This window comes from Cordyceps fumosorosea (assembly GCF_001636725.1).
Source record: "Cordyceps fumosorosea ARSEF 2679 chromosome Unknown scaffold_31, whole genome shotgun sequence".
Lineage (NCBI taxonomy): Eukaryota > Fungi > Ascomycota > Sordariomycetes > Hypocreales > Cordycipitaceae > Cordyceps > Cordyceps fumosorosea.
Genome location: NW_017387331.1, coordinates 90,035 through 116,591, shown reverse-complemented (window position 1 = coordinate 116,591; position 26,557 = coordinate 90,035). Strand labels below are relative to the sequence as shown.

The following is a 26,557-nucleotide window of genomic DNA, read 5'->3' as shown; positions in this document are numbered from 1 at the left end:
GCTGCCACCTCAAACATGGACTAGAAAACATGGCCTTTGGCCACGGAACCCGACTTGCAAGGGGCTTAATATTGCGGAGCATTCTACTCGAGGCGGACGGCGAATCATTCATATACCTGGGATCTGGTTTTACTCATTATGGCTTGGAATCTTGCCTCTGAACTACTTTCTTTTTCTTTCCTAGCCTTTCAAAACGGGCATGGCGCGCAAATCTTCTTTTTTGTTTCCTTTTTGTTTTCTATATTATACATCATTCCGGGATACCGAAGCGGAGTAGGTTCAAGCGAAGAAACCTACCGAAACGTGGGCTGGGTCACACGGCCCGAGTCTCACACGAGAGATGTTGGCGGCTGTTTGTCTGTTGCACTGTTTTATACTTCATAATGGTCTCCACGTTTGCCTGGGAACGGTGAGGCAGTGTTATTCTTTTGGTCGGTAGGGGAGGGCTGGCTTCTGTTTGCTGGGAGTTAAGTGGACGAATGCACAAAGTTGGAAACCCGTGTACACCATTCTTTTTTTAACCTGTTATTCTATGCAAGAGCTACGCTGGGATGAGCTTACTTGCTTGATGCTTTGTTTTGCGGGTGGGCATTCATTATATCCAGTATCGAACGATGATGTTCATAATCTTGCGAAACCTTTTTGTTGTTCCTGCCATGATAATGTCGTCTATTGCCCATCTTCCTCTTGGTTACCTTCATGTTGATTGCGCCTTGTTCTTTTTCTTTTTATTCTTCTTCTTGCGCTTCGTCGTCGTCGACGTCGTGGCTGGTTGCGTCGATTCCTCCTCCACTGTCATCCGCGACTCTGCCCGCTCCTCCGCACCGCCCGCAGCCTCCCCCGCCTCCCCCTCCTCCTTCTCATCCTCATCTTGCTCACGGTCCTCCCTCCGCGGCCTCTTCCGCTTCCCTAGCGCACTCCTCCCCACATCCTCGTCCTCGTCCGTGCCGTCCCCTCCCGCCGCGGCCTTCTTCACCTTGCTCCACCGCTCCCTGTCTGCCTTGCTGTCCCTTGCCCGCCCTCCCAGTATCCGGCTCCGCAGCTCCTTCTCCTCTTTCGCTTCCTCGAACGTGGAAGTCGGGGGCGTGTAGCCGACGCCGCCGTTGGGAAGGTACGCGCCCTTGAAGAAGGCCTCGTCCTCGTCCTGCTCCGCCTGCGCCCGCCGGTGCCGGTCGGAGGAGGAGGAGGAGGAGGAGGCCGGGTTCGCGGGGCGGGCGGTGCGCCCGGAGAGGGATAGGGGAGACGGGTGCGCGGCGAGGAGCATGGCGATGCGGCTGGACAGCGCGGGCCCGGCCACGGGGAGGGGGCCGTCGTTGTCGGGCGGCGCCATGTGTGTGTGTGTTGTTGTCGTCTCTGGTTATGAGGAAGGGGATGCGCTCGGATGCGCGACGCTCCACGGGTGTTCCGATTTGTGAATTTGGAGTCGATGGAAGGAAGTAGTTGGCATGAATAGTATGTACAAAGGAGGGCGACGTCGAGGGGAAGTAATTGGCGGGTTGGACGTGATGAGGTGAGGTCGCGTACCGGAGCAGGGAAAAAAAAAAGGTGGAGTGACAATCAAGTGTGGGGCCGGCTGCCACAGCTTGTTTCTGCTGGCAATAATAATAGTCTATTAATACATGTATGAGATTGAAATAATACCCAAAATCAGAGAAAATCAGAGCCACTGTAATAAATGGCGCTCGTCGCAAGACTAAATTGCCTTTGATGATTTCGGTCATTTCAGAGAGCTGCAAGAAGCGTTGCGGTCTGTCCAGATACGTAAAGCTGCTCTGCAGGGTAGCATGGCATGTGAGTGGCTGGTGAGGAGATGACAAGAGAGGCTTGCAACGGCAAAAGCCTCGAAGAAATGTTGATATTACCTGCCCAAAATATACATTATAGACCATAGAGCCCTTCTAAAAAAAACGAGACAAGAAACACATGCTCGCATGTTAATGCCATGTCGTGTAAGCTGTTCTGCTCAACGAAACCACCAAAGTTGCAGAGACTCTGCAAAGCAAATCATATATACAAGTGATAATTGTACAATATATTCCCCACGTCGCCGTCACATGTCCATCGTCGGACGTAGCGACAACACGTACGGAAGCTCCGACGCGTCGTCCCTCGTCGCCAGCCGAATCACCGAGCGCGAGCTCTCCGAGCCGCTGGATCGCAGGCTTGCCTGGGAGCGCTGCTGCGTGAGCAGCGGCGGCCCTTGCTGCAGCCTCGACATCGGGGTACCGCCGCCGCGGCGCGTCGTCGACATGCTCGCGAGGCTGCTGCTGCTGTCGCTGCCTCGCCGTCGCGACATGGTCGCAGTCCCGTCTGCGTGCCGGCTGCCCGGCGTGTTGGGCGCTGTGGCGTACTGGCTCCAAGCGTGGAAGGACGAGTCCCGCCGGGGCAGCGGCAGGCGGCCGGGTGGTTGCGGCGCCAGGTCGCGATCGCGGCTGCTGCTGGAGACGGACGGCGGCGTGCGGTCGCTGTGCGCAGTCGTCGGGCGCGATCCGAGGGGCGCGTCGCTATCGTGGGCGCTCTCGGCCGGTCGTTGTCGTCGTCGTCGCGGGCGAGCCGTGGGCGTCTCGTCGCCGAGGTTCGGAGCACGAATGACGCGTAGCAGCTCGGCGAAGCTGTGCATCAGGCCGCGGAACTCGGCGTTGGTCAGGGCGCGCGTCGAGAAGCGCGCGTTCTCGTACTGCGCGAGGAAGTCGGCCGTCCGTGCATCGTCCATCTCGAGCACGCCGAGCTCTCCGAGGGCGTCCATATAGGCCCGGAGGCTCATGGCCGGGTCGCGCTGCAGCAGCACCGCCGCCTCGGGATCGTCCGGCGCCAGCGTGAGGGCCTTGGCCTCGATCAGGTTCGGCAACTCCGCCAGCACGGTGCTGTACTGCAGGCCCGGCAGGTCGCGTGAGTCGGGCGACGCCCAGCCGGGCTGCTCGATGCGCGCCCACGCGGTGCCCCGGGCCGGCAGGACGACGCCGAGCTCCAATCCGACGGTACGCGCCGTCTTGATGGGCGGGCGCGGCTGGGCGAGGGGGTTCTCGCGGGCGGCGAGGGCGTCGTCGTCGGCGGCGGAGCGGTCCCGCGGGCGCGAAAGGAAGGCGACTGCGGCGGAGCGGTTGAGCCCCGCGCAGATCATGCGGTGGACGCGGGCGGCGACGTCGCCGCGGTCGACGACGGGCACGACGCGCGACCGGGGCACGGCGGCTAGTGCCGTCTTGTTGACGTAGAGGCGCGTGGCGTAGACGAAGCCGATGATGAGCAGCGTGGCGGCGTAGGCGAGGGCGAGGGCAAGGATGTTGTACCGCTGCCGGCTGGCGATGGACCGCTGGATGACGTCCCCCGGGGTGATGAGCAGCAGGCCGATCAGGATCAGGTAGAAGAGGATGTAGACGGAGCGGTAGAGAATCCGCTGGACGATCCGTCGGCGCTGCATCGTGGGCGGGCGGGAGGGCGTGGGTGGACGAGACCACGCCGAGGAGGGAGGCGGGGAGTTTAAGATGATATTATGGGAGTTTGTCGGTCGGTCGGAGTCTAGCTCGCGGAGAAGATTGTCGTCGATGGCCGCATAGCGAAGTTGGTGATGGCCGAAGCTGGTCGAGCAAGGAGAGTGAGGAGAGTGAGGAGAGTGAGGAGTGAAGAAGCATAAGAAACGGCAAAGCTTCGTGTGGCTGGAGGTGGCTGCACATGCTACATATGCATGTAACTAACTAACTTGCCCGAGCTCCACCAAGTTGACCTCTCTGCGCTGGGCTTAGCCGATGCTTCAACACAACGGGGATGCGATTTAATTTTGACGTGTCAAGGTAGCTATGTCGCTGCGGCGGTATCTGCGATACTATTACATCATTTCAAGAAACCAATGCTTAAACCCATGCTGACGCTGACGCTGACGCTGCCGAACGATACGATTTCTGCCGCTCGACTACGCGAACAATGCTAGCTACTCTCATTCGATTCCCCAAGTGCGGATTCTCCAATCCCCGTCCAGACAGAGTAGCTCGTTCTTCTCTTCAAGAAAGGCCTCTGCACTCGAGAGCGCTGCCAACTGCCGCACTCCCGGTGGTCGCTGGAGCCTCCACTTCCAACCGTGCTGCCTGTCCCAGACAAACACCGTTTGGTCGGTCAGTCGGACGAGGAGCTTACTGCCCCTTTGATCAAGCCACTTCAGGCTCGTGACGTCGCAGAAATCGTCCCGCAAACTGCCGTCGCTGTGCACCTTTATGACTTCCGTGGTGCTGTTCGTGGCAACATCCCACAGGACGACGGAGCGACTGACCACAAGGGCGATCACGTCGCCGCTTGGAGACCACGAGAGCGGTGTAGACCCGCCTCCGAGACCTGTCATCTCAGCTTGCAGAACACTAATGCTGTTGCCGGTCGCGACGCTGTAGATTGCGACGTGTGGTGCAACGCTGCGGCTTGTGCCAGCAAACACAATCTGCTCCCCGTTGGGTGAAAAGTCACCCGTCCAGTTTTGTCCGTCAGTGTGTTGGATATTGTGGATGCATTCGCCTGTCGCAGCGTTCCAGATCCGACAGCTCCCATCCCAGGATGCCGATGCTATGACGTTGGGGTCGGTGGGTGACCACGAAGCCCACTGGATGGAATCTTGGTGGCCTTTGAGTCGGCAGACTTCAACGAGAGGATTCGAAAGCGAGCGAATGACGAGCTGCGGGAGCCAGTCGCTTGGCCTCGACCAGCCCTGCGTTGTGATGCTTCGATCCGAGTGCACGAGAAGAGCCCCGTCGGAGCGCAGCGCGCTTGCGCTTCCCGAGAGAAATCGACCCTCGAACTGAATGGAATTCTCTGCATCGCCAACGCGCGCCCCGTCGCCATCGAGGTACCATGCGATGATCACGCCATCAGCGCCCGCAGGCTCCGAGTCTTGAGAAAGGACCACGTAATGAGCCTTTTTGGCGTCGTCGCTGGGCATTTTCCAAAAGTGAATGGCTTGAACCGTCTCTTCGTGTCTGCGAAGCTCAGCCGTCAGAACCTTTGACTCGACAGCGAAGATTCTAGCGATGGCGTTGGTTGACACTGCCATGAACTTCCCATCTGGACTAATGGCCAGCTGTGCGCTCGACTTCTCAGCCAGCTCCGACATGGGGTCGTCGTTGTTGAGCTCGAATGCATCACGCTCGTCTCCCCAAAGCTGAGGGCCGCCGTTGGCTGAGGGAGCCCATGAAGCCGCAACGCCGTCACGATCGAACTCCTTATCGAGCTTCAGTTCAAAGGTTTCGATGAACCGGTCAAAGTCCATGTACTCTTCCGCCATGGCGTTGGTGTTTCTGCTAGTAGAGGTAGATCAAAGGTGCAAAATGAAAGTGAGAGTTGAGCTCTGAATTGGTCGCAATCATGGATGCATAAGGAAAGTGAAAGGGAAGGTGAGGGTAAAGATGCGGGGTTGAGCAGCGCCTGGCCGCCCGCATACACACACAGTAGTTAGCACAGTCACACAGTAGGAGAAAGACAGTCGGCTGACTGCTTATTGATTGCTTAATGTGAGTCATCTACGCGTCGATCCATGCAAGGTTGAGTCCTAGGAAGTGCCATATTCTCTTCCCGGAGTGTGACTGAATGCACACTTGCTTTCTCTCCTCCTCCCTGCTCCTCTCCTCCCCATGTTCCCACAATGCGCCCATTCTCTCCTCACGCCTAACCAAACACATCGGGATTTTACGAGAGTTATCTCAAGAAGAGATTCGGACTTGATGTTTGCTGATAAACTTAGCGCTAGTATTTGTGCAATCAACATAACTCTGCTCGGTCTCATAACTGTAGAGCTATTTACACATATAATCCTCCTGCATAGTCAATGATTGCAAAGCCTGCAACCTCAAGCAGCGTCCGCAGACAACTAAAGAAGGACTCCTCTCCAGGAATAGGTGGTCCTGTCAATACAGGCAGAGGACGTGCGCGGAGCGATTTCAACGACTCTCTGGTTTCCCTGGCCGCAGTTGTGGTGCGGCCAGACGGTGTATCTCAGACGCCTGGTCGCGTGCAGGTTGTCCGCCATGGTGGAGGCATAGGCGCTCCAGTAGTTGATGCAAGCGCCGAGGTTGAAGTGGTTGAAATCGCCTTGGCAGCCAGCATGATCTGAAAAGTGAACGGCATAAACGTTTGCTTGGCGAGTCTCCAATCCGTCCGTCCTGGCAGCAACACGGCCGACCTCCTTCTGCCCCGTGACGCCCATGCTCACGGCCTTGGCGTGCTGAATGGACTTGGCATCGATACTTGCCTCTTGGGCCGGGTCGTGGAACTCGGTCGACTCAGCCGCGAGGGAGACCTTGCTGGAGGAGGACTGGATGCAGTTCCACAGCTCCTTGTCCTTGCCGTCGGGGTCGATCGCACGGCTGGTTGGTGGAATGACCACGAGGACACCCGCGTCTGCATACGCCTTGTAGGCGGTGTCCAGGCCGTTCACGCAGTTGGCGAACTCAGAGTAGCTTTGCGCGTCGAGGGCATCTTTGCCCATGGCGACCAACATGTTGCTCGAGTCATCCGACGCGGGAGCTGCCATGGCTGCGCCGACTGCGACCAAGATGGAGGCGAGTTTCATGGTGAATGGTGGCATGGTCAATTTTGAGGTTATAAAGCTGGTTTTGAACAAGAGACTGGTCTGAAGTGTGATGGTGGATAGAAAGATGGAAGTGTAAAGCGAATGAGGCGGACCCGATGGGTTACTTATAGTACTTTGGAAGCCGTCGTGCAGTTCCCTGAACGGCACAGATACTCTACGACACTCTGGCGACAAGAACGAGAAGCGATACTGAGCACGTAGAGCACACAATTCGAATCACTCCGTGTAAACTTGCAGCTGGTCTCTTGATGCTCGACTTAGAGAGGCTGGCCTCGGCCCGCCCATCACTTCCACTTATACTGTACTGCATTGCATATGTACTACGTGGTCAGGCGGCATTGGTCTCAGCCAGCCACGGGTCAGTACTGGTCAAATCCATGAATTCTGCATTGTTCAAGTAAAATTCACTAAACGCTCCTCGTACATTATTGACGAATCCCGTCCTTGGAAATGGGGGTCTATCGATCGAGGCTCGCGACGAGTTTTCCGATAGATTAGCGAGCCACGGCCACTTTAGCGACCAGTTTTAGCCGCAACCGCGGTAAGAAGCGTTGATTCATTATCAGATATACGAATAAGCATTATTTGTGGCCGGGTGATTGGGGCCTCGACAGGGACTGTCTCGCAGCGGAGAATACGGGAAGCCGAATCATTTCATGCAGCATCTTTTCCCCGAAATTCTGAGAGGTAGAATAGTGAAAATTCAACTCAGCCATGCGCAGAAGCCTCAAAGACATTACTTCATACTTTACAAAACTGTAACAGGAAGACGGCACAGACCGGCCGAGACTCACCCGCGGCCGAGACAGATGCGCTGTTAGGTGAGCTTCTGCGGGTGTCCTCAGTACGAATTAGATGTATGGATGCAGGCTTCAGCCAGCCATTGCCATTGCCGCCGCATATCTGCCTTGATTATGACATGTAACTATTGCGCCCCCTTTTTTTCATGCTGAGGGATATCTTGGTACCTTTGTCCGTCCACTTGCTCACTGGTGTCTTTTGCCTGCCTCATCCACTTGATTATCCTGTGTCGTCTATTTTATTGTTGCATCTTGCTGCACGTCGCACAACAACATAGACGACGCTTGTTTCTTGCTGCTGTCCATGAGAACAGAATATTCGTGGCTGGCTGAACGGATGATGAACCACCGTGACATTGCAGTCACGTTGAATGCCGCCGAGACAGGACATGCAACAAGCGACATTTCAAATCACAACGTCTCCCACACAGCTGCCGTCGACACTGGCTACTTGAATGAAAAAAAAAAAAAAAAAAACAGCATGACGAGTTCAACTCGAGTCGGATTCAAATTTGCATTTGTGAATTCAAATCAAACCGAAGCAGGGAAAATTCGACTTGAATTTCTCCATTATCAAGCCTGGCCTGGATACGGCAAAACCGGTGGCGATGCCGAATGTCGTCAGCCAATGCAACGCTGACAGTGCAGTCACAGTCAATGTCTGATACCCGTTGCATCGCTGCAAGGCCGATGTCAAGACTGAACGGCCATGCATGAGCATGGGCGATGGAGAGGAGAGAACAGATGACCCGTCATGAAACTGTGCCGTGGAGTATACACCTCAGCACGAACAACTGCATGATCAACTCGAGCGGGCTGGCTGACCTGAACCCCATGCAGCACAGGATTTTCCACCTCTAATCTGTACAGGACTTCGAGTTAGGACCTTCGACTTGGGAGTTTCTGTCCCCCCGTTGGTGGGAAGTAGGAGTAGAGCAGCATCCTTGGGTTAGGAAATAGCAACTGGATGACTCAGCGAAGAAAACAACTTGCCAGAAAGCCTCCCCCTCGATACAACATATCAAATTGTTTGCCCATCATGTTCAGCTATTTCCTTTCCGCCATGTCGAGCTTGCCAGCCAGTGCTCCGCCGTCGAGAATACTGCCAAACATGGCCGCCTCGAACAGGTAGTTGACCTGCCAGGCGTGATGGCTCGCGGGGGCGTCGCGGCCTCCTTCCGGGCTTTCGGCCACCCGAGGATCGCGCGGCGCAGCAGCAGGTGCCGGTCGCTTGTCATGTGCCATATGTACAGCTCGGCGACCATCCTCGTCGAAGGCTCGCACCACCGCTCGGTCAACATCCTGGCTCCCGCTCCCGCCGCGGCCAGGGCGTCGTTCACGCGGCGCAGCGCGGCCTCGCCCCGCGACGCCCGTGTCGGTCACGTCTGCCGTGTTCAGGAGCGTGTTCATGAGCGTGTTCATGACCTCCGAGTTGACCAGGTCGGAGCCTACGTCGATCACGTCCGTGCCCGGCGAGCTGAAGATGAAGTCGCTCACAACGACCCCCGGGTCGAATCCGTGGGCCATGGCCTCGGCCGCCATGTCCAATAGGCTACTTTCGAATAGAGACAAGACCTGCACAGCCCGTCTATTGAGACGTGCCGACCGGTTGGTCAAGTGCTCCATGTATTGTTCCTCTACAACAATTTTGGCCTGTATGCATCGCTTGCCAATGTGAGCGGCCTCGCGCCGTCGGCGCCCGCCCGGTGTTGCCATCGCAAAACCCATCCTCCAAACTCTTCTGAAGCAGCGGCTCCAGCGACGGGAAGACGCGGTGATAGCCGTGTTCGTAGTAAAAGGCCATGTCGTTCACATAGTTGGAGAACAGCGTTGGTGCGTCCGCGGCTCTGATGAGTAGGTTGGTGTTCGGAAGAATTCCAAGTCTCCGCGAATACAACGTTGATTACCTGCTAAGCTTCGAGCGACAGAGCTTCCAGTTCTGCCGTGGTGCCATGGCCGACCAACGCTCTCACCTCCAAGTACCCCGACGGCACGCGCGCTGGGCTTTCTTTACGATAAGCAACGTACCACGTACATACCACATACAGCTATTGCAGATATTATCTACAGATTATGCAGTCTCTTTTATTAATTCATTTCTTGGTGTTTGCCGTCTACGTGCCGCATGCCCCCCTCCATGCCAACCTTTTATATGCTTCTTTTCTTCTTCCTCTACCTGTCTTCTTTTCCTAATCTTTCCTCTCGGCTAACAAAAAAGCTGGATAGAAGCCCACAGCGATAAGAGCGTTCAGATCGCTCAGATCAGCCAATGTGTCGGCCCTGGGGAGTTCATCCCAACCTCCCTGGGCCAGTGGATGCTTCCCCGCGTCTGCAGGTAAACTCAATATTGTTGAAGTTGGTACATGCACCGGCCATGAAGAGTTGAGGTTTCCAAAGGGAACGTTCACAAGCCATTTTGAGCTATGCCCCTAACTCTTTCCAAATGGCACGTGGAACCAAGCATGTCTTCCCCCCCAGCTCGGATGGTCTCCTGGCCCCAGAACGCGGTTGCCAGCGCCGCTGACTGCCGAAGTCTTGAGGTTGCCGGCTCGGTTGAGGGATGGTGCGCCAAGTGCTCAAGGTCCCCAAACGCGGGAGTCAAGAGAAAAGGCAAGCTTTTTGACTTCCCATTGTACCCTGTAAGTGGGTGCATGTCCTGGGAATGCCTGTCAGCAGCGATGATGTGCGAGCGACCTCAAAGCCGTTGGTCGAGGTCACGGTTGAAGAGTACCTACCGCGCATACTGTTCTACTAGAGGTTACCCGAACATGCAGCCAGCTTGTGTAGGGGAAGGCCTTGCGTCCAAACTGGGAGGCCGGAAACACGTGCTTCGTACTCGTAACGTACGGCCTCGCAGAACACGTAGCAGCAAACCTGCTCAGGACCGATGCGCAGAACGGAGCGAGCCACACACTCAAGGCCAGGGAGTACCGGAGCGCCCGGGGAAGGAGTTCACGGAGGTAGCCATGGCGAGAAGGGCCCTGGGGCATCTCCAAAATCGAGCCACCTACATCGCGAACATGAGAGGGCCGCCAACCTCCGTCACACTCGTACCATTGGCGCCTCTCGTCGACTCTCGAGGGTGAGAATGCTGCGCGACACGAGTACCATCTACGGTCTATGCTAGTTCATGGCCATCGGATACAGTCAAGACGGAGGCTAAGAAGTTGCTGCTAGAAACTTCCGGAGGTCTCGGCAGGCAGGGGAGGCTTGGCGCGGGGACCTGACGCGCGTTTCTGCCGTTTCCGGTGCGGGAACGGAACGACCTGGGCCGGGACGGATTACGTGCCGGAGGCAGTTGACAAGCTGCGTTTGATGCTGCCATTGCGTGGGAGAAGAAATAAAGTTGAGTTGCACGTTTGTTGGCGGTTCAGCCACCTCGCACAGCCCACCCTATAGAGCCGACAGCAGGGAACAATGAACTACATTGCCAACAAGAGGCATAGTTCAGAATTTGCCAGAATTATTATTCCGTCTTTTTTTTTCTATGCTAGATTCACATCTTGAGACTCAAGTATGTAATCTTCTTCTCTGTCATTAACCACCATTGTGAGATGGTGTACTACCAGTCAAGTCGCAGTTGCAGTCATGGCTGTAACGCTCTTGTCGTACTCGTTTACCTGACGTGTTGCATTTTCATGGACCGTTTAATATCCTTTTGTAAACTATCAGTTTTGCGTTTGTCTGCATTAGTTACCACTTGCAAAATATAGCACCTCGTCATATACGACTGAGACATTATATCATGTCCGCATTTGGCCTGTTTCAGTCGTCAACAATGGGCGCATCAATGCACCTACCCAGTACGTAACTAGCAATCAATGTCGTAACTTCTTCGTAACTGGCAATGCGGGCATGGGAAAATCATGGACGCCAAGCAGATGCAGTCAAATTGGGCATCGCATGGCTGGCCACAAGTAGGCGGCCAAGTGCCGAGCGCGCTGATGAATAGATAGGTAGGCTTGGCCAGCTTGTTTCGCTGGCGCATATCGGTACGGGCGTACAAATCGTACCAGTCTACGGATAAAGCCCTCCGGAGGCACGGGAAGGTCAGGTGGTTCTCAAGCGACTTGGGTTCTTCACGCTGCGGAGTTAGAGTTTTGGTGTGCCTAAAATGCGCCACGTACTTCACTCTTTTGTAATCGGCACTGGCTCTGATGCAGCATACGGCAGAGCTGACGTCTTGACAGATGATGGGTTGGGACAAGAGGGGTCATCGTTTGATTCGTTGGCTCCCTTATCAAAACGGCTCGCCAATATGTAGGTGCCTGTTCGGCCACCAGTGATTCGGCGAACAATGTGCCAGAAAATGGGACGTACGAATACGTATAGCCTGTGGGATGGATGCTGAATTCGGCGACAAGGCTCGTGAGGATCGACTGTCTGCCTGTCTTCTGAAGTCTTGGCACACTGCGCAATCAGTATGGATGCTACAGCCCACTGCCGGACGTGGTTATAACACGGCGCGGCATGGCAACATATCATGTCGGTGGTGCCGATGGCTGGTCAATGCCCATGTAATAGTGTATGCAGTAAGGCCAAGCGCGCGACAAGCAGAAAGCCAGCAAATGAAACAAAATGCTCCTTGGCTTCATCTGCTCCGTGAGCCCTGCTGACTCCCGAGGATCGAGTAGGGATATCCAGCAGACCCAGACTGTCGGGATAATTTTAGTACTGATCAGTGATGGCACTGTGATGGGCGCTGGGCTTGGGCTTGTTGGCTTGATGGTGTGCCCATTCCCCTATTCCAAGTCCTAGAGTGATACGACAACTAGTTTCATGTTGAAATGGTTAGAGCCACTTTAGCGCCACGGTAGAGTTCCCCGCGCCCAGAGTGGGAATGCGCTAGCATGGGCTTGGGTTGTGTGGTTATTCATGATTTGTGTTTTTCTCCTGATCGTCTTTTGGTTGCTGCTGCCCAAGAGCAGGGCCATGATAGAGAGTGGGCTGTGAAGGACTGCGTGGACAGACGGGCGCATAGGGTTGCTGGGGCACCAGTGACGACAGTGATGGGCATGGAGCATGAACACCTGTCCCTAATTGTTCGAACAGTGTTTGTTTGCCGGCAAAGAGTCACAGCCCAGACTTGGTGGCTGCTGCTGGGCGAGGGCAATAAGCCAATGGCAACATGGTACTGTGGAGAAATGGGGGGGAGGCGTCGGTTGCATCTCACAATGGAGGCGTCGCTATCGGTGATGGCCATGTGTGTGTGTGTGTGTGTGTGTGTGTGTATAACAAGGCAAGTGTGGTGTGTCTCTCTGTATGTATTGTGCTATAGGTGCATGCGTGTGCGTGTGTGTGCATGTGGTGTGAGTGGCATTCAGGTTGGAGGTTTGCGCATCCATCAAGGTTTGGGCGACAGCTGTAAGATGGGTGGTGTTGGCGCATTGCAGGCATTGTTGAAGACTTTTTCACGCCCCTGCTCATTCTGGACATCCTGGCTGGCCTGATGCGATGTTCTGGAAGGCCGAGATGCCGGGGATGAGATGGTCATTGCGGTTATGATGAACGAGGGAAGGGCCAAATGAGGTTGCCTGGGGTCTGGCTGCTGGTGGAGGAAGTGGCAGCCTGAGGAAGCGCGGAGACAACAGACAGTCAAACAGACAAAGAGAAAACAGGCAGACAAGAATTCGGCCAGACCTCATGTGACCACTTACCATTTAGGTATGGCCTTGGGCTGTCCTGCCAGCCAAGATCAAAAGAGGCGCGCTAATTGATACATAAAAAATGCCAAAATAATTACAGTGATGGAGGTTACGCTAATTAAAAATACCACACCCAAAGAATACAAATGCACAGGCGGCAAATGCTGCTCCCTTGAGGTACCCCAGGTGGTCTGTTGTTGCTGTGTGGTATGTACTAGCGCCCTGCACCTCTAGCCTGTTTAGTGGACGAGTGGCTCGACTCCCGCTAAAGACTGGCGCTGGTGGGGCCTGAACCATGCTGAGCAACGCCCTGAACCCCTCTGGAACCACGTCCGCCCTTGAAGCTCAGCAATCCAGGCAGTTCCCTCCAAATCCTCCAACAAATTCCAGCACCAGGAGCCCAACTTTCAGGGTACAGACAGGGGGGTCTCGATTCCTTGTATAACTATTCACACATTCCCTCCTTCTTCACATTTCTTTCACCTCCCCTACTCCCTTCCTTTCCTTCACCTGTATACCACCTTTTTCTTCTATCATATTTATTCTTGCCATTTTCTTTTATCATCATCGTCTTCTCCACGGCTACACTCGCCAGCCTACTTGTTGCCTTGTATCAACATCTCTGCCGGCCCCATCGACGCCACTTACACAACTGCCGTTGCCACCTGTTTGCCTTTCCTCTCGCTCTCTGCATTGTCAACTACTCAAACACGTCCGCTGCCATGACCACCAGTATCACCAGCGACGTCAACTATATCGAGATGGCTCTTCCCCTCACCGCCGACGCTGACATGCGTGGCCGCAAGAGGCACCGTAGCCCGACACGCCCTGAGATCCGAGCCCTGCGAACAGAGGAATCCAGCACTCTTCGCGGCCGCTCCCGTCACCGGTCCATCTCTCCCCACCGCTCCCAGACTCGCTCGCGCGCCCGCTCTCGTGCTCGCTCCCCAGCGCCGCTCACCTCCCACGCTCTTCGCCTCGCCTACCATGCCAGGCAGCGGGAAGCCCGCCGCGATCACTGCCCCTCGAGGGCCGCCTCGCCCCATCCGACAGAGCCGCCCTACCGCCGACAGCAAAGAACTAAGAGCCGCAACCGACCAGCTCTTATCGAACTCCGTCAAATGACAAAGGCCAAGGAGTCTGGATGAGCGTTCCGCTGCCTTTGCGAAGCAGAAAACGCGGAGCCGAGGAGTCTACTGTATATCTATACCACAAATCAGGCTCAGGCCAAGCCACGCCATCTACCCGTCTGTCCCTTGCAAGAGAAAGGGCAGAGTCCCGCATCAAGCGACAACCAAAAGGAACAAATGTGCAAATATGCTTTATCAAACCGCAGCACAGGAAACGGCTGTTACCACACATCACACACTAGGCTGGATGCCGCTTAATACTGCCGGCGTATTTGACGCCCAAACGGCAGCAAAATATTTGCTCCAAAAGGTCCTAAAATGCCACGGATTGGCACGGAATTCAAAAAGCCGATACAGATAACAATGCAGTCGTGGACTGCTCATCTTCTATCTCAGCAACGGCGGCAGGTTATTCTGCTTTGCTAGAATGTATTTTTAGTCCCTGGTCAGCCGACCACTCCGCACACATTTGTGTGCAGAAACATTTTGCAGTATCTTTATAGCCTAGCATGATTGAAACAGATTGGAATGTTCATTCACTTTATTTTTGCTTTATGTGAATTTTCTTTCTGCCTGTTTGTCCGATAGTCGCCTCGTTCATAAATGGCCTGAGGTTCATCACCAACAGACAGCGAGTGGGCCTCTGACCAATTAGACGTGGAGCTGACCCAGTATTGCCGAAGCCAGAGCTCCGACCGACGCCAACTTTTTTCATCACGAATAAGGCCATTTCTGTCACCCTGCCCACCCCTATAGCCGGTCATCATCCGTATTCACTGCAGATCCGTGGCCACGCACAATCCGAGCTTGCACCCTGCATTCAGATACCGACCAATCGATATTCCACGCCGAAGAAGCCGGCATACCAGCCTGCGATTCCTCCCGCGACAGAACCCGGCGTTGCTTCACGAGCCCACCACGACTCCCTTGCGCTCAACGTTTCCTACACTGCAATGTTGACGTATCCATCGCCCGCAACCGTCCGCACTTCATAACGGCTGTCCAGGTCGTGGGATCGCCGCCCCTTCCTGCCCGATGATTGAACGGGCGGTGGCGAGCCTGGAGTCGGGCCAGCTCCAGCGCGCCATCCCCAAGACCCAGTGTGCCGCCCGCCGGTCCCGTCGGCTTCACACAGCCTTTTGGCAGCATGGCGCCGCGGCAATCGAGCTGTCTAGCCTCTGGCCCCTGTCTCCTGGTGAACCGTCGTCGTCGTCGCGGGCTGCTGCCGCTGCCACTGTCAAGCCCGCGGCCTCGGAGTTGCTCGAGCCCAAACTCGTTGCCACCTCGTTCCTCCTCGAATTTCTATACCCCAATGAGACGCAGTCGCTACTGCACCGCGTGCTGGCACCGAGGCCCAGGTCGGAGTCGCTGCGACCGCTGCGGCGGAGGCAGTACTCGGCGCAGCACATGGCCTCGTTCCAGCGCAGCGAGCCATCCATCCTGTGCACCACGCAGTACCAAGGCATCTCGCGGATACCCCCGGACGCAACTGTCCAGTATCAGTCGATAGCTACAGCGACAACGGAAGCGATCGAATCGGAACCTGTTCAGGAGTCCGTTTCGGTACAAACGAGGACTGAGACGGCACCACCAGCAAAATCGAAAGCTCCAGCAGACGTTCTTCTCAAAAAAGTCAGCTCCCGAGTCGCAGGAACCAGCCCGGTTCTCGTTGATGCTTGGAACTCCTATCAAAAAGCATCTCGAGAGGAGCAGGAGGCTCAGCGCCCTGGCCTGATCATTGCTTTGGCGAGAACGGACGATTACCTCGAGTGCTCTCGGGCTGCGGCTTTATTCCGCGAGCTTTCACGGAGCGAATGGACAGACGAGCTCCTCTCTGCCGCGATCCGATCACTCTCCGTCTGCGGCAAATTTACGTCCGCTATCAACAAGTTCAAAGACGGCCTTCAGGACCACTATGTTGGCGGCATGCAATACCTTGTAGCCAGTGCCTTTGCCGCTCGCAAGTGGCCAGAATTGTTCCGGGTCTGGTTCGAGTACGCGAACTTCATTCAAGAGTATGGGGACCAGGCGATACCGTTTGACCACCTTCAGTCCGTGCCGAAACTGGATACACTCTTTGCAGCGTTCGAAAAGCACGTCAAATACACGGGCCTGGCCCAAATACGAGCAGAAAACAAGGAGTTTTATTCACGAAAAGCGTTCGACCAGCTGCGACACTTGATGATTCGTTCCGTGCTGGCCAAGCCCTGCAAGCCAAGCAATGCCATGAGCATTCTTTCTCGCTACAACAATACCACATACTACCAATTATATATCGACTCGGTTCTTCGATCCGCCAGGATTGGCAAGCAATCCAGATCGTCGCTGAGACACCTCAGCAAGATCTATGAGGAATACCGGCTACGTCCCGATGCTCCATTCACGTCCGACATTCTGCGAGGCATGTTTACGATCTACGATCCGACCAATCCCGCTGGGCTAGGGCTACTATTCCAGGACTGGATGAAGTCGGACGGGGGCATGGACAAGTGGGCGTATGAAAACTTTTTGAGGTTTTATGCCCACTCAGGCGATATAACTGCTGCCCGAGATCTATGGCAACGTTATGTGACGGCATTTCCGGAATCCAAGAAGGAAGCCCACGGCTTTTACAGCCTTCTGGATGCGTACGCTCAATCCGGCGATGTTGCTGGCGCCGAGAATGAGATATCTGCCATGAAGGAGTCTGGCATTCAACCCGACGCGGTGATTGAGAATGCTTTACTCAAATGCCACATCAGAGCAGGTAACTTCAAAGAGGCCACCCTATGTTTCAACGCAATTATCGAGCGGCATGGCCCAAATACGCAAGCGTTCGAGCACATGATGGGACTGCATTCTGCAAATGGCGACTTAGAGCAAACGCTAAGACTGCTTAACCAAGCTCAGACTGCCCTAATTCGACCATCAGAGAGTATGGCCACGTCACTTGTGGCTGCATACTTGCACAATGGCCTAATACAAGACGCGGAGAAGATTTGCCGAGAAATGGCACGCCGTGGGATCACAAGCAGAGAGGTATGGAACAGCCTGATACGGGCTTATGCAACTGCTGGCAAACTCGGTAAAGGCTTCCAGCTATTGGCGGGAATGCAGAACAACAACCTTGCCTGGGACGAGGATACTTGTGAGGCAGTTCTCATCGCCCAAGGACGCGCTAAGCAGACCGCATCAGCACATCGCCTATTGCGCAGCGCGGTTGCAGATAATCTGCTGCCAATTAGCGCCGATCATTTCGCAATTGTCATGAACAGTGCCATCGGAACCAGGCAGGCGCCCCTTGTCGACATCCTCGCCACAGAGATGGAGCGCGCAGGTATCCAGCCAAACTTTGCCACCCATCTAGCCCGCTTCGAATCTGGATTTGTTCGTGCGCCCACTGCCGACCGAACAGCAAGACTTGCCCGGGAGCTTGTACAATACATGAGAAAGCTTACTCACAACACTGATGCCCCACCGGGAGAGCGCACACCCGACCCATACACTACCGCTATGCGGGACGTCACTGAGCTGAACAGAGAGCTCCGTGACGTTGGAGATGCGCTGAAGCTACTCATCGATAAGCGAGAGATGGCCCTTGCCGAAGATCTGGTGACACTCTACGCGAAGATGCGCCCCGTCTCCCAGCAAAGCGATCAGATGCCGTCGGACGTTCTTAGCGTCATCATGGGCGCCTATCTGGAAGACGGCCGCCACGACCGCGTCCTGCAGCTGTGGGCCGTGATCCTCAAGGACATTCGCCGACGCGCCGAGAACCCCGCGACCAAGGGCATCTTCCCCGTGTACGCCTACCACCTCAGCGGACCCATGGCCCACGTCGCCAAGGTGTACCACACCACCGGCGACGGCAAGCGACTCCTGGCGTACACGCAAGCCGCCCTTGATGCGGGCTTCAAGTTCACCCGCGACACGTGGAACACGCTCATCTGCTGCCTCGCGGAGCTCGGCCAGTGGGAGCCGGCCATGCACTGGTGCGAGACGCTGCTGATGCCCCTCACCGACGCGGGCGTGCTCGTCGCCTCGCGGCCCGCCGTGCTCAGCCTGCAGCGCGAGTGGCTGCGCCTGCGCAAGCTCGCCGCGTGGTCCGCCGGCGTGACCGCCAAGCTGCGCCGCGTCGAGACGCAGTACCCGCTGCTGCACCACGCCTTTGCTACGGTCGACGTGGCCGACCTCCCGGACGCGGGCGAGGAGGAGAACAAGCCCGGGAGGAGGAGCAGCATCAACAAGGCCATCCTGAAGGACACGCTCGCCGCGATGCCACTAAAGGACCTGCTGGCCATGCGGCTGGCGCTGGGTGCGCAGCTCAACGCGAGCAGGGAGCGCCGCGGCAGGGCGTGGGCGGAGAAATGGGGACGCGTGTACGTCCCGCCCCGGAGCAAGCGGCGCAGGTTCTAGGCCGCTTTGATGTAAATATATGTATATTCGTTCTCGTTGTTGTATAGAAAAGATCAAGGTGGAGGAGAGTGTATTTTATAGAAAACTTGGAGTTGAACATCTAATTATAACTTACTGTATCATATATAACCACGCGAAACTGGAACAAATTTGGCGGTAATGTTATCGTGTATAGAGATTGCATTTTTGTACATAGTCTAGTGATGGTATAATGGGCGACTGCGTTGCAGAGTAAATCTGTTTGGTATCTATTTAACCTTTTCGAAATCCAAGAAAAACAAAACCAACTCCAAAGCTACATTCTAGGTGATAACCATAGTCATGGGAAACGAAGGGCGTTAAGGATATTCTCCGCCACAAACTCCCAATTCCAACAGCAATAAGAGGAGAATAATAATAGCTCCTTAGCCAGAGATTCTATCGGGTCATAAAATATACAGGATGAATTTTCAAGATGCTGGTGGCGAGCGCGCCGCCTGCTGGACGCCCAGAGACCGAAGCCGCTGCGACAGCAGGCCCTCGGCGGCTGGGCCACCACCACCGCTGCTGCCGCCGCCCAGCAAAGGGCCGTTGGCCGGGTCATCAAAGAAATTGCCGCCGCCGTAGCCAGCGTCGCCCCTGGTAAGCCTCTCGTAGCCCCAGGCTACGGACGAGTCTTTGGTCGAGGGGCGGCTGGGCGGCGATCGGGGTGGCCCGTCTAGGTCATCATGAACGGCATCGCTGGCGCTTCGACGAGCGGGGAAGCAAAACGGTACGGGCTCGATCGGGCGCGTGTTGCCGGCACCCCCGGCACCTCCGCCGTGGGACCCGGAGAGGCGACGCTGCTGCTGCTGGTTTAAAGTGGCTAGAGCAGCAGCGGAGAAGGAAGAGCGGTGGGCGTTACTGCTAGGCGGCACACCGAGACTGCGCCGACGAAGGGCCTTTTCAGCAGCCAAGGCGGCACCAGAGCGGCCGTAGAGCGAGGAGGAAGAACCGTAGGGCATCTGTAGGACCGGCCTGTAGGGCGTGAAGCGCGGCTCAGGTAGCGTCGTCTCATTGCGCAGCTTCTCCTTGCCTTCGGGGACGCGATTGGCAAAGACTATGCGGATGCTCTTGTAGAGGTAGAAACGTCCCCTGCTTGGGCTGCAGACATGCAAGTGGACAAGGTACCGCAGTGTCGGGCGGTCTGCTGGGGAGGTCGAGGCCTGGGTAGAGAGGCTGGGTAGGTTGTCGATAATGGGCCCGTGCGAGTAGCTGCGTTGTCGGATAAAGGTCTTGGTGCCAGGCGGCATGCCGGTGAGGTCGTACGGGACGAGGAAGAGCTTGACGGCCGTCTTGTTCTGGTTCTTTACCACGATCTGGATCTGGCCCTTCTCCGGGATACGGTAGCTGCCGCCCGGCGGTGCCTTGAGCGGCCCAGGGCGCGGGCCGTCGTCAGCCGCTGGCAGCGGGCCATCCAGGAGCATATCGATATCGATATCGGTGGACTGGGCCTGGTGACGCATGGCTCTGCGCTTCTGGTCCTCGGCATCTGGGTTGGGCAGGCCATTTTCGAGATCAATCTGGCCGACGTACGGGCTCGGTCCGTCGTTACTTTGCGATCGCGCGGCGCTGGTGCTACCGTAACTGTAGAACACGGCTGGGAAGGGCAATGTGACGTGCGGCGGGCACCGCAGGCGTGACTTGCACTTGCCTTTGCCGAGGACGCCAATTTGGGCCATAAAGTCGAAGGGCTTAGACGGCGTCGTCGACATGCGGCCTTGCAGGATGCTCTCCTCGTAGGAGCCCACCATGGAGGCATGAAGCGACGGAGAGGACTCGGACCCAAGCGAAGGGCGACGGGAGCGGGCTATAGGGCGCTGGGGCGAGGCTCCCGGGTGCAGGAAGTGCATGCCAGAGCCGGACGAGCGTCGCGGCTGGTGCGCCTGATACGGAAGCGTGGCCTCTCTGCGGAAGGAAGCTGCGCGTGCGTGTGCGCGGGATCGAAGTGGTGACGAGAACGGCAAAGTCTCGTCGTAGCTGCCGCGAGACATATCCATCTTGTCACTGAGGAGGCCGCCCTCACGAAACGGCGGTGCGAAGCCATCCTGGTCCTCGTTGGTGACGGACTGTGCGAGCGGGCTTGTCGGAAGCTGGTACGCAAACGACGAGGACAAAGATGAGGACAATGTAGACTTGAAGCTGGTGGCTGGCTCGGCAAATGGGCCATTGAAATCAAAGGGTACGAACGGCCGGGGTGGAGAGGTGGCCATCCAGGCCATATCAACAGAGGCACGCTCCTGTCGGCGTCTGTTACCCGGTTGGTGGCGGTGCTCTTCCCGGGCGGACGAAGACGACGACGAGGAATCATCGTGGGTGAAGTCGCCGCTGTGCAGGGCAGAGCGTGGGCGCTCAATACTGAGGCCATCATGTAGTGGGCTGTGGATGGGTAAGGCGGATCGATCCTTGCTCGGGGTGATTTGTGGTGAAGGGAGTAGATTGGGGGACTGCGGCGATGTCGGGGCGGCTGGCGAGGAATTGGCATGCTGTATTCGAGCATCAAGCTACATAAATTGTCAGTCTTTGGTATATGGATCAAACATGAAGAAGGGTAGCATACATGGCGGCTGGGGATCCATGACGGGCTCTCCCCTCTCTTTAACCTCTCAATGAGCACAGATCTATCAAGCATGTGTGACTCATTTTGATTGTCCGGCGTCTCGGGACGCTGCTCGGGAGTGTCTGGTATCGGGCCCTCGCAGAGCTCGACAGGTAGGCTCACCTCGGAGAGGCGTCTGAGGCGGAGCAGTGAATCGTCATCGTCGTCGACGAGCCGGGACGGCCGGTTGGGGTTGAGGAGTGGGCGGGAGTGGTCTATATCTTCCTGAAAGATGGGCATAGTATCGTGTATCCTGAACCACAGCCGAGCTGCGGTCCGGGGAACGGGAAGTGCAAAACGGCCACGGGTCGGGCTGGGCTTGGTTTGTCGACGGCTTCCTCTTCTCCGACAGCGGGCAGCCGTCAGTGGGCGGTTGGCTGCGGTCTAGTAGTGGCGGTGGTACAGAGAGGGGTGGTGCGCTCGGGCAGTTTTGTTTGGCGGGTGACACGGGCAAACTGAATGTGGACGAGACGAGGACGGGGAGGCTGGAAGAACGAGGAATGATAAGAGAGCAAGAAGGACAAGGAACGGACAGCGGTGAATCATGGAAATGCAGGACCGAACGAACGAGTCGGGTCCAAGATGTGTCGGAGGCCAGTGGGGCAGCAAGGCTCGTCATGCGACAGTAGGTATAGTAGTTGGGCGGAAGGGCTAGATTAGGCCTGGAGGAGGTGGGCTTTCAGTGGCTGCAGTGGTCGCGCCAGTGGCATCCAGTGTGGATTAATGTGGACACTGGGCGCTGTAAACCACAGCCAACCACTGAAGACGGCATTGGAGATACCTGAAGACCACTGCATTTACAGAGCGCCACCAAGTAGGGTCGGACTGTGGTGGCATACCAGTAGCTTTTCCACGATGCAAAGCTTCTCCATAAGGGTGCAGTATCCAAAGTAGGGCCAATATGCAAAGGGTCTTATTGCAGCCATGACAACTTGTTTGGCTTGTCGCGATGCAACCCTGGGTGGGCGCCAGCTGGCGGTCCGATCGGCTCCAGAAAGGCGCTATTGAGAAACCCAACCTTGCAAGTCAAAAGCCGCAGTTGAACCCATTTTACTAAAAAATACACATCGTTTTGCTTCTCCGGGTTTCATTTGCCGTGTGATAGCTTACTGCAGTGGCCTGTATGTCACCGAACCCTTCATAACAAAGCACATTACAAAGCACATAATATGATATCATGCTCATCCCACGCCGTCGTGTAGTTTCTCAAGGTAGCGAGCCCATCGCCCGCCACAGTTCTCCACTGCCCGCACCCACTTTTGGCCTGATTCGGACATCCGGCAGAGAGTGGTAGCGTTGGTACGTACCTCGCGCATCAAGTTGGATTTTTTCCGCCAGCTTATTCTGCTTCGACCAACAAACAGGTATCAAATCAGACGCTGCGCCCACCATGGCGCCGAAACCCGGAAAGAAGCCAGTTGGCGATGGCGATGCGGGGAAAAAGCATCGCAAGGGATTCAGAGTCGGCCCGGATAACTTACCTGACGGGCCCTGGCGTCGCAAAGGTACGTGCTTGCTCAAAACTAGAGCAAAGGCTTTTTTCTCTTCACTGCTTCAAACCTGCACATCTCACCAAGGTCAACACTTGGAGAAGGCCCCATATTAAAAAGAAAAAAAAACAGGCCAAAGTAGCAAGAGAGTTTAAAGTGATGACGCTGACGCTTACGCAGTAACGAAAATCAAGAAGGATCTGATTCACAAGGCCAAGGTGAAAAAGGCCTATGCCAAGATCAAGGAACGTGAGCAAAAAGACGCTGCCGACGGCGAGGCCGAGCAGCAGGACGATGACGCCGGCAGCCAGGATGAGAACGAGGTTGATGGCGGCGGCAGCAAGGAGGTCATGCACCCCACGCGGGAGCTCATGATCAAGGACGAGGAGGTTGCGCAGAACTCGGCCCACGGCGAGCGCGACGGCGCCAGCGACGGGCAGCGCCGTCGCACGCGGCGACCGGGCTACTACGACAAGCAGCTGGCGCGGGCCGCGGAGCGCAGGGCCGAGACGGAGCGGCTCGCCCTCGAGCGCCAGGAGCGGGTGGCCGAGCGAATGGCGCGGGTGGCCGAGAGGGACCGCTTTAAGAGGGCTATGGCTAAGACGGTCGGGCGCGATGGCAAGAAGAAGCTGGGCCGCGAGAGCGGCATCCTGCTCGACAAGGTGAAGAAGATGGTAGCGGGGAGCAAGTAAAGAAGGGCCAGTGGTGATAGGATGGAGGCAGGCAGGGCGAGGAAAGGCAACAGAAGGTTTTATATTGCATGGCATTTTTGGTTGGGATTTTGTTCACACGGCGTTGTGACGTTTCGTTTCTTATTAGCGACGTATCAATGATTGGACAACCGCGCTTCTCAGCGGGATAGACGCAACGTGGCAGCACCTGGGCCTTGGATGCCGTGGTATGAGGCTGTAGCCTTTGGAGGACTTTCCGTATCCTGTCATGAGCGCAGAGTTGATTGAATCCCGACACTGCCGGCCTTGATTCCCGTTTCAGAAACATCCCAATGGTGTGTCTCTCACCTTATGCGGACGACACCGAATTCAACTCGTCGGGCGCAAGGCGCTGTATACTTGCGACAAGCCCGCCGGTCCCATCTTGCGATGTGACCAGCTTCTGCACGCCCATGCGAGAAGCGGTGTACTGCATCTTCCTTTTTCCACCGCAGAAGGTCGCTTCGTTGGACCTTGTCTACTACAAACACTCTCTGTTTGGCCCACACAACAAGGAGAGGGGAAGGATGGGGAACTTCGGTGGCGGCTTGCTTTCGATAGCAAGCCACCATATAATAAGAGGCAAGTGGTCAAAAATTTATGAACAGCATGATTTCGGCACTCTGGGCAATATGGCCCGTTTATAACAACGGCAGACAAGGGGAGGTATGACACAGAGAGGGGTTTGATGTGCAGATGTAGCCGGCCAACAAAGGAACCGTGATGTGAACCCCCTTGGTAAGGAAAATGAGGGTTCTGAAACTGCAAATCATATTGCGAGGCACGGAGATAATAATTCGCTTGTTTCGTTTGCTTGCTGCAATGCCATGTTGGGACTTCCGATGTTTGTACTTACCAGTGTATATTCACGAGGGCTTTGCGAGATGACTGTCACGGTTGTGATGGATGCTGTGCTGTACACCTTGAGCTTGCGCAATCACAATCGTGGGAATTCAACACAGACGACCCTCAAAAATACCGACACCGATTGTGTTCCCAGGATGCCCCACGGATAGCCTCAGATCACCGCAAGGGGGCAGCGGGTGTGCCGAATTAACGGCATGGGAGGATGGAATGCGCAACGCTGTACCTACGGAGTACGGGGTACAAAAGCCCACGCTCCCCTTGCGTAAAATTAGATCGTGGTACCGCAGAAGAGGAAAATTTCAGATGACAACGGGAACACGGCGTGATGCATTCCGGTGCCTTTTTCTTTCCTTCTTGCTTGTTCTTTCTCGCGTGTGGCGAGTGATTTGTCGGATGCGCAAGCCATGGGATTTTCGAAACACATGGCGTCGTGATCCCTGCGGGGGGTTGGGGCAATGCCGCTTTTGACGGGGCACCAAAGTCCGAACTGGAACAATCCTCCACCCCTCATCGTCGAACAGGTGAGCGAGCATGAATGTACATGGAGAGGGACTTTGGTAACAGTGGACCGGATACATCCGATGCGCTCATCAGGCGGCGTTGCTGCTGCAGATTCCATCCTGGACGGTGAAGAAGGCGACAAGGCGATGATAAGAGGGGCAGACAGCAGCACACGAAACAGCGCCACAACCACCGGACCAAGGTGAGCAGATAGACGAATGAAATTGGCACTCAGTTTTAAGAAAACTGTGGTCGCGGGTATGTTGTGGATTGCTTTGCAAAGCTGAAAGGTTTGTCTGCGAGCGATACCCCAATGGTTTCGTCACTTGAGCGGAGGGTGCCCTTGTTTCGAGGATGGTGTTGAGTGAAAGCCGAGAGAGAACACCTCCAATATGAAGATGCGGAAAGGGACGGAACAGGAAGAAGGAGGATCACCGGCGTAGAATCGGAATTGATCTGCTTCCTGATATGCATGAGGATGCATCGCTGAAGACACAGCGCAAGCTGACAGTGTTTCTGCAGAAAAACTAGTCATGTAAGTCATCTCTGTGCGTACACGCCAGAGGACGGAGTACATGCCGACGTGTCAACCAAAATCTGTTGCTTTTTATTGAAGGGATCTGAGAGCAGCATGGGCCGCGCGCCGCGTCGGAGCGGGTAGGTACCGATGAATCTGAATCAATATGTGGAATTCGTTGATCTAGGGAGAGCTTTACCTTGTATTCGTAGGCACGGGATGGGAAACGGCTTGGTTGTTATTGTGGTTTCCGTCAAACAACCTCCCTGAACTCGAGTATAAGTGTAGCTATTGGAAAGCTGGTGGAAAGCACGATTGTTGACGTCTAGATTTGTCTCGATTCCTACAATTCTCATCCGTTTGTCGATGCTGTGTTGCATGCCTAGGCAGTTGACGTTACCGCCGCGGCAGGGCGCCTTGGAAGCCTAACCGCTGTGGAATCAATTGATCGCCCAGTTGATAACGGCGGTATTCTTGTCGGCAGCGCAGCAGACGGAAGCGGCTGAACGTTTGGCACTTTGAGCTGATGATGCTGTGGTGCGACTTTGGCTAGGCGACGAGTGGATTCCCACAGCGGATTCCCAGGGGCACAGGGTCCAGGGGACGGACTGGAGGGGTCTCGACTAACTAGTCCAGGTAGGCAGGTCCTAGAAATAGGTGCAATGGAATGTATGGTAAAAGGGCATGGTTCGGCTATTAACATACTATTGGCACTTCTTTGCATTCTGAGGGCTGGTTTATAGCGGGACGGTTGGGTTCAAGTTGTCAGAGAAGGAGCTGAAATGTCTCAGGCTGCAGATAGGCTGGCAGGTACGGATACCTGGCGATAGACTGCTGTAGTTAGGTAGCCTGTAGTTTACCCATACAGATCAGAGAGTGCAACTATGTACCTACACTGGTAAGCAATGATTGGCAGGCACCCATCAAGAAAAGGAAAAGAAAGAAGGATAAGAAAACGTGGCATCCAACGTGACTCGTCCATGATGAAACCGAACGGGAATGCCATGCAGCGGGGACAGCCAGTAACTAACTTGACGATTGGGGCGTACAGCGCTACTCGTACTACCTCCTCAATTTGTCTGCTCATTCTGTAGTTAGTTACTGGCTCTCGTTAACAATACGCTTTGGCTGGTCAAGGAAGGTAGTGGTATGCGGCACCGAGGTAATTTGGACTTGGTAAAAACTCGATGCTACCTTGGCTGCTGGTTTAATTATTTCCCAAGCAGGTAGATACGAGCCGCGTCTACATACGTGCCGGGAAGAAAATCTACACTGGTACCTTGGGCAGGCATCGTGTTACAAGCCCAGCCAAGTACCGAA

General features: G+C 55.6%; 9 protein-coding genes across 9 annotated transcripts; 3 read left to right on the top strand and 6 right to left on the bottom strand.

Annotated features, from left to right (window-relative positions):
• Window positions 1–697: 697 nt before the first annotated feature.
• On the bottom strand, window positions 698–1,330 carry ISF_08507 (hypothetical protein; the record flags this gene model as incomplete). Its single annotated transcript, XM_018852110.1, has 1 exon — window positions 698–1,330. One exon carries the CDS (start codon window positions 1,328–1,330, stop codon window positions 698–700), a length of 633 nt encoding a protein of 210 aa, XP_018700710.1.
• Window positions 1,331–2,050: 720 nt separating this feature from the next.
• Window positions 2,051–3,418, bottom strand: ISF_08506 (hypothetical protein; the record flags this gene model as incomplete). The annotated part of the gene is made up of 1 exon (XM_018852109.1): window positions 2,051–3,418. One exon carries the CDS (start codon window positions 3,416–3,418, stop codon window positions 2,051–2,053), a length of 1,368 nt encoding a protein of 455 aa, XP_018700709.1.
• A 513-nt stretch (window positions 3,419–3,931) lies between these two features.
• On the bottom strand, window positions 3,932–5,260 carry ISF_08505 (WD40/YVTN repeat-like-containing domain protein; the record flags this gene model as incomplete). The annotated part of the gene is made up of 1 exon (XM_018852108.1): window positions 3,932–5,260. One exon carries the CDS (start codon window positions 5,258–5,260, stop codon window positions 3,932–3,934), a length of 1,329 nt encoding a protein of 442 aa, XP_018700708.1.
• A 582-nt stretch (window positions 5,261–5,842) lies between these two features.
• Window positions 5,843–6,544, bottom strand: ISF_08504 (hypothetical protein; the record flags this gene model as incomplete). The annotated part of the gene is made up of 1 exon (XM_018852107.1): window positions 5,843–6,544. One exon carries the CDS (start codon window positions 6,542–6,544, stop codon window positions 5,843–5,845), a length of 702 nt encoding a protein of 233 aa, XP_018700707.1.
• Window positions 6,545–8,412: 1,868 nt separating this feature from the next.
• ISF_08503 (hypothetical protein) lies at window positions 8,413–9,081 on the bottom strand (the record flags this gene model as incomplete). Its single annotated transcript, XM_018852106.1, has 1 exon — window positions 8,413–9,081. One exon carries the CDS (start codon window positions 9,079–9,081, stop codon window positions 8,413–8,415), a length of 669 nt encoding a protein of 222 aa, XP_018700706.1.
• Window positions 9,082–13,732: 4,651 nt separating this feature from the next.
• On the top strand, window positions 13,733–14,158 carry ISF_08502 (hypothetical protein; the record flags this gene model as incomplete). Its single annotated transcript, XM_018852105.1, has 1 exon — window positions 13,733–14,158. One exon carries the CDS (start codon window positions 13,733–13,735, stop codon window positions 14,156–14,158), a length of 426 nt encoding a protein of 141 aa, XP_018700705.1.
• Window positions 14,159–15,175: 1,017 nt separating this feature from the next.
• Window positions 15,176–18,535, top strand: ISF_08501 (Tetratricopeptide-like helical; the record flags this gene model as incomplete). Its single annotated transcript, XM_018852104.1, has 1 exon — window positions 15,176–18,535. One exon carries the CDS (start codon window positions 15,176–15,178, stop codon window positions 18,533–18,535), a length of 3,360 nt encoding a protein of 1,119 aa, XP_018700704.1.
• Window positions 18,536–18,984: 449 nt separating this feature from the next.
• ISF_08500 (hypothetical protein) lies at window positions 18,985–21,392 on the bottom strand (the record flags this gene model as incomplete). The annotated part of the gene is made up of 2 exons (XM_018852103.1): window positions 18,985–21,057; window positions 21,114–21,392. 2 exons carry the CDS (start codon window positions 21,390–21,392, stop codon window positions 18,985–18,987), a joined length of 2,352 nt encoding a protein of 783 aa, XP_018700703.1.
• A 1,150-nt stretch (window positions 21,393–22,542) lies between these two features.
• On the top strand, window positions 22,543–23,334 carry ISF_08499 (hypothetical protein; the record flags this gene model as incomplete). The annotated part of the gene is made up of 2 exons (XM_018852102.1): window positions 22,543–22,657; window positions 22,823–23,334. 2 exons carry the CDS (start codon window positions 22,543–22,545, stop codon window positions 23,332–23,334), a joined length of 627 nt encoding a protein of 208 aa, XP_018700702.1.
• Window positions 23,335–26,557: the final 3,223 nt, after the last annotated feature.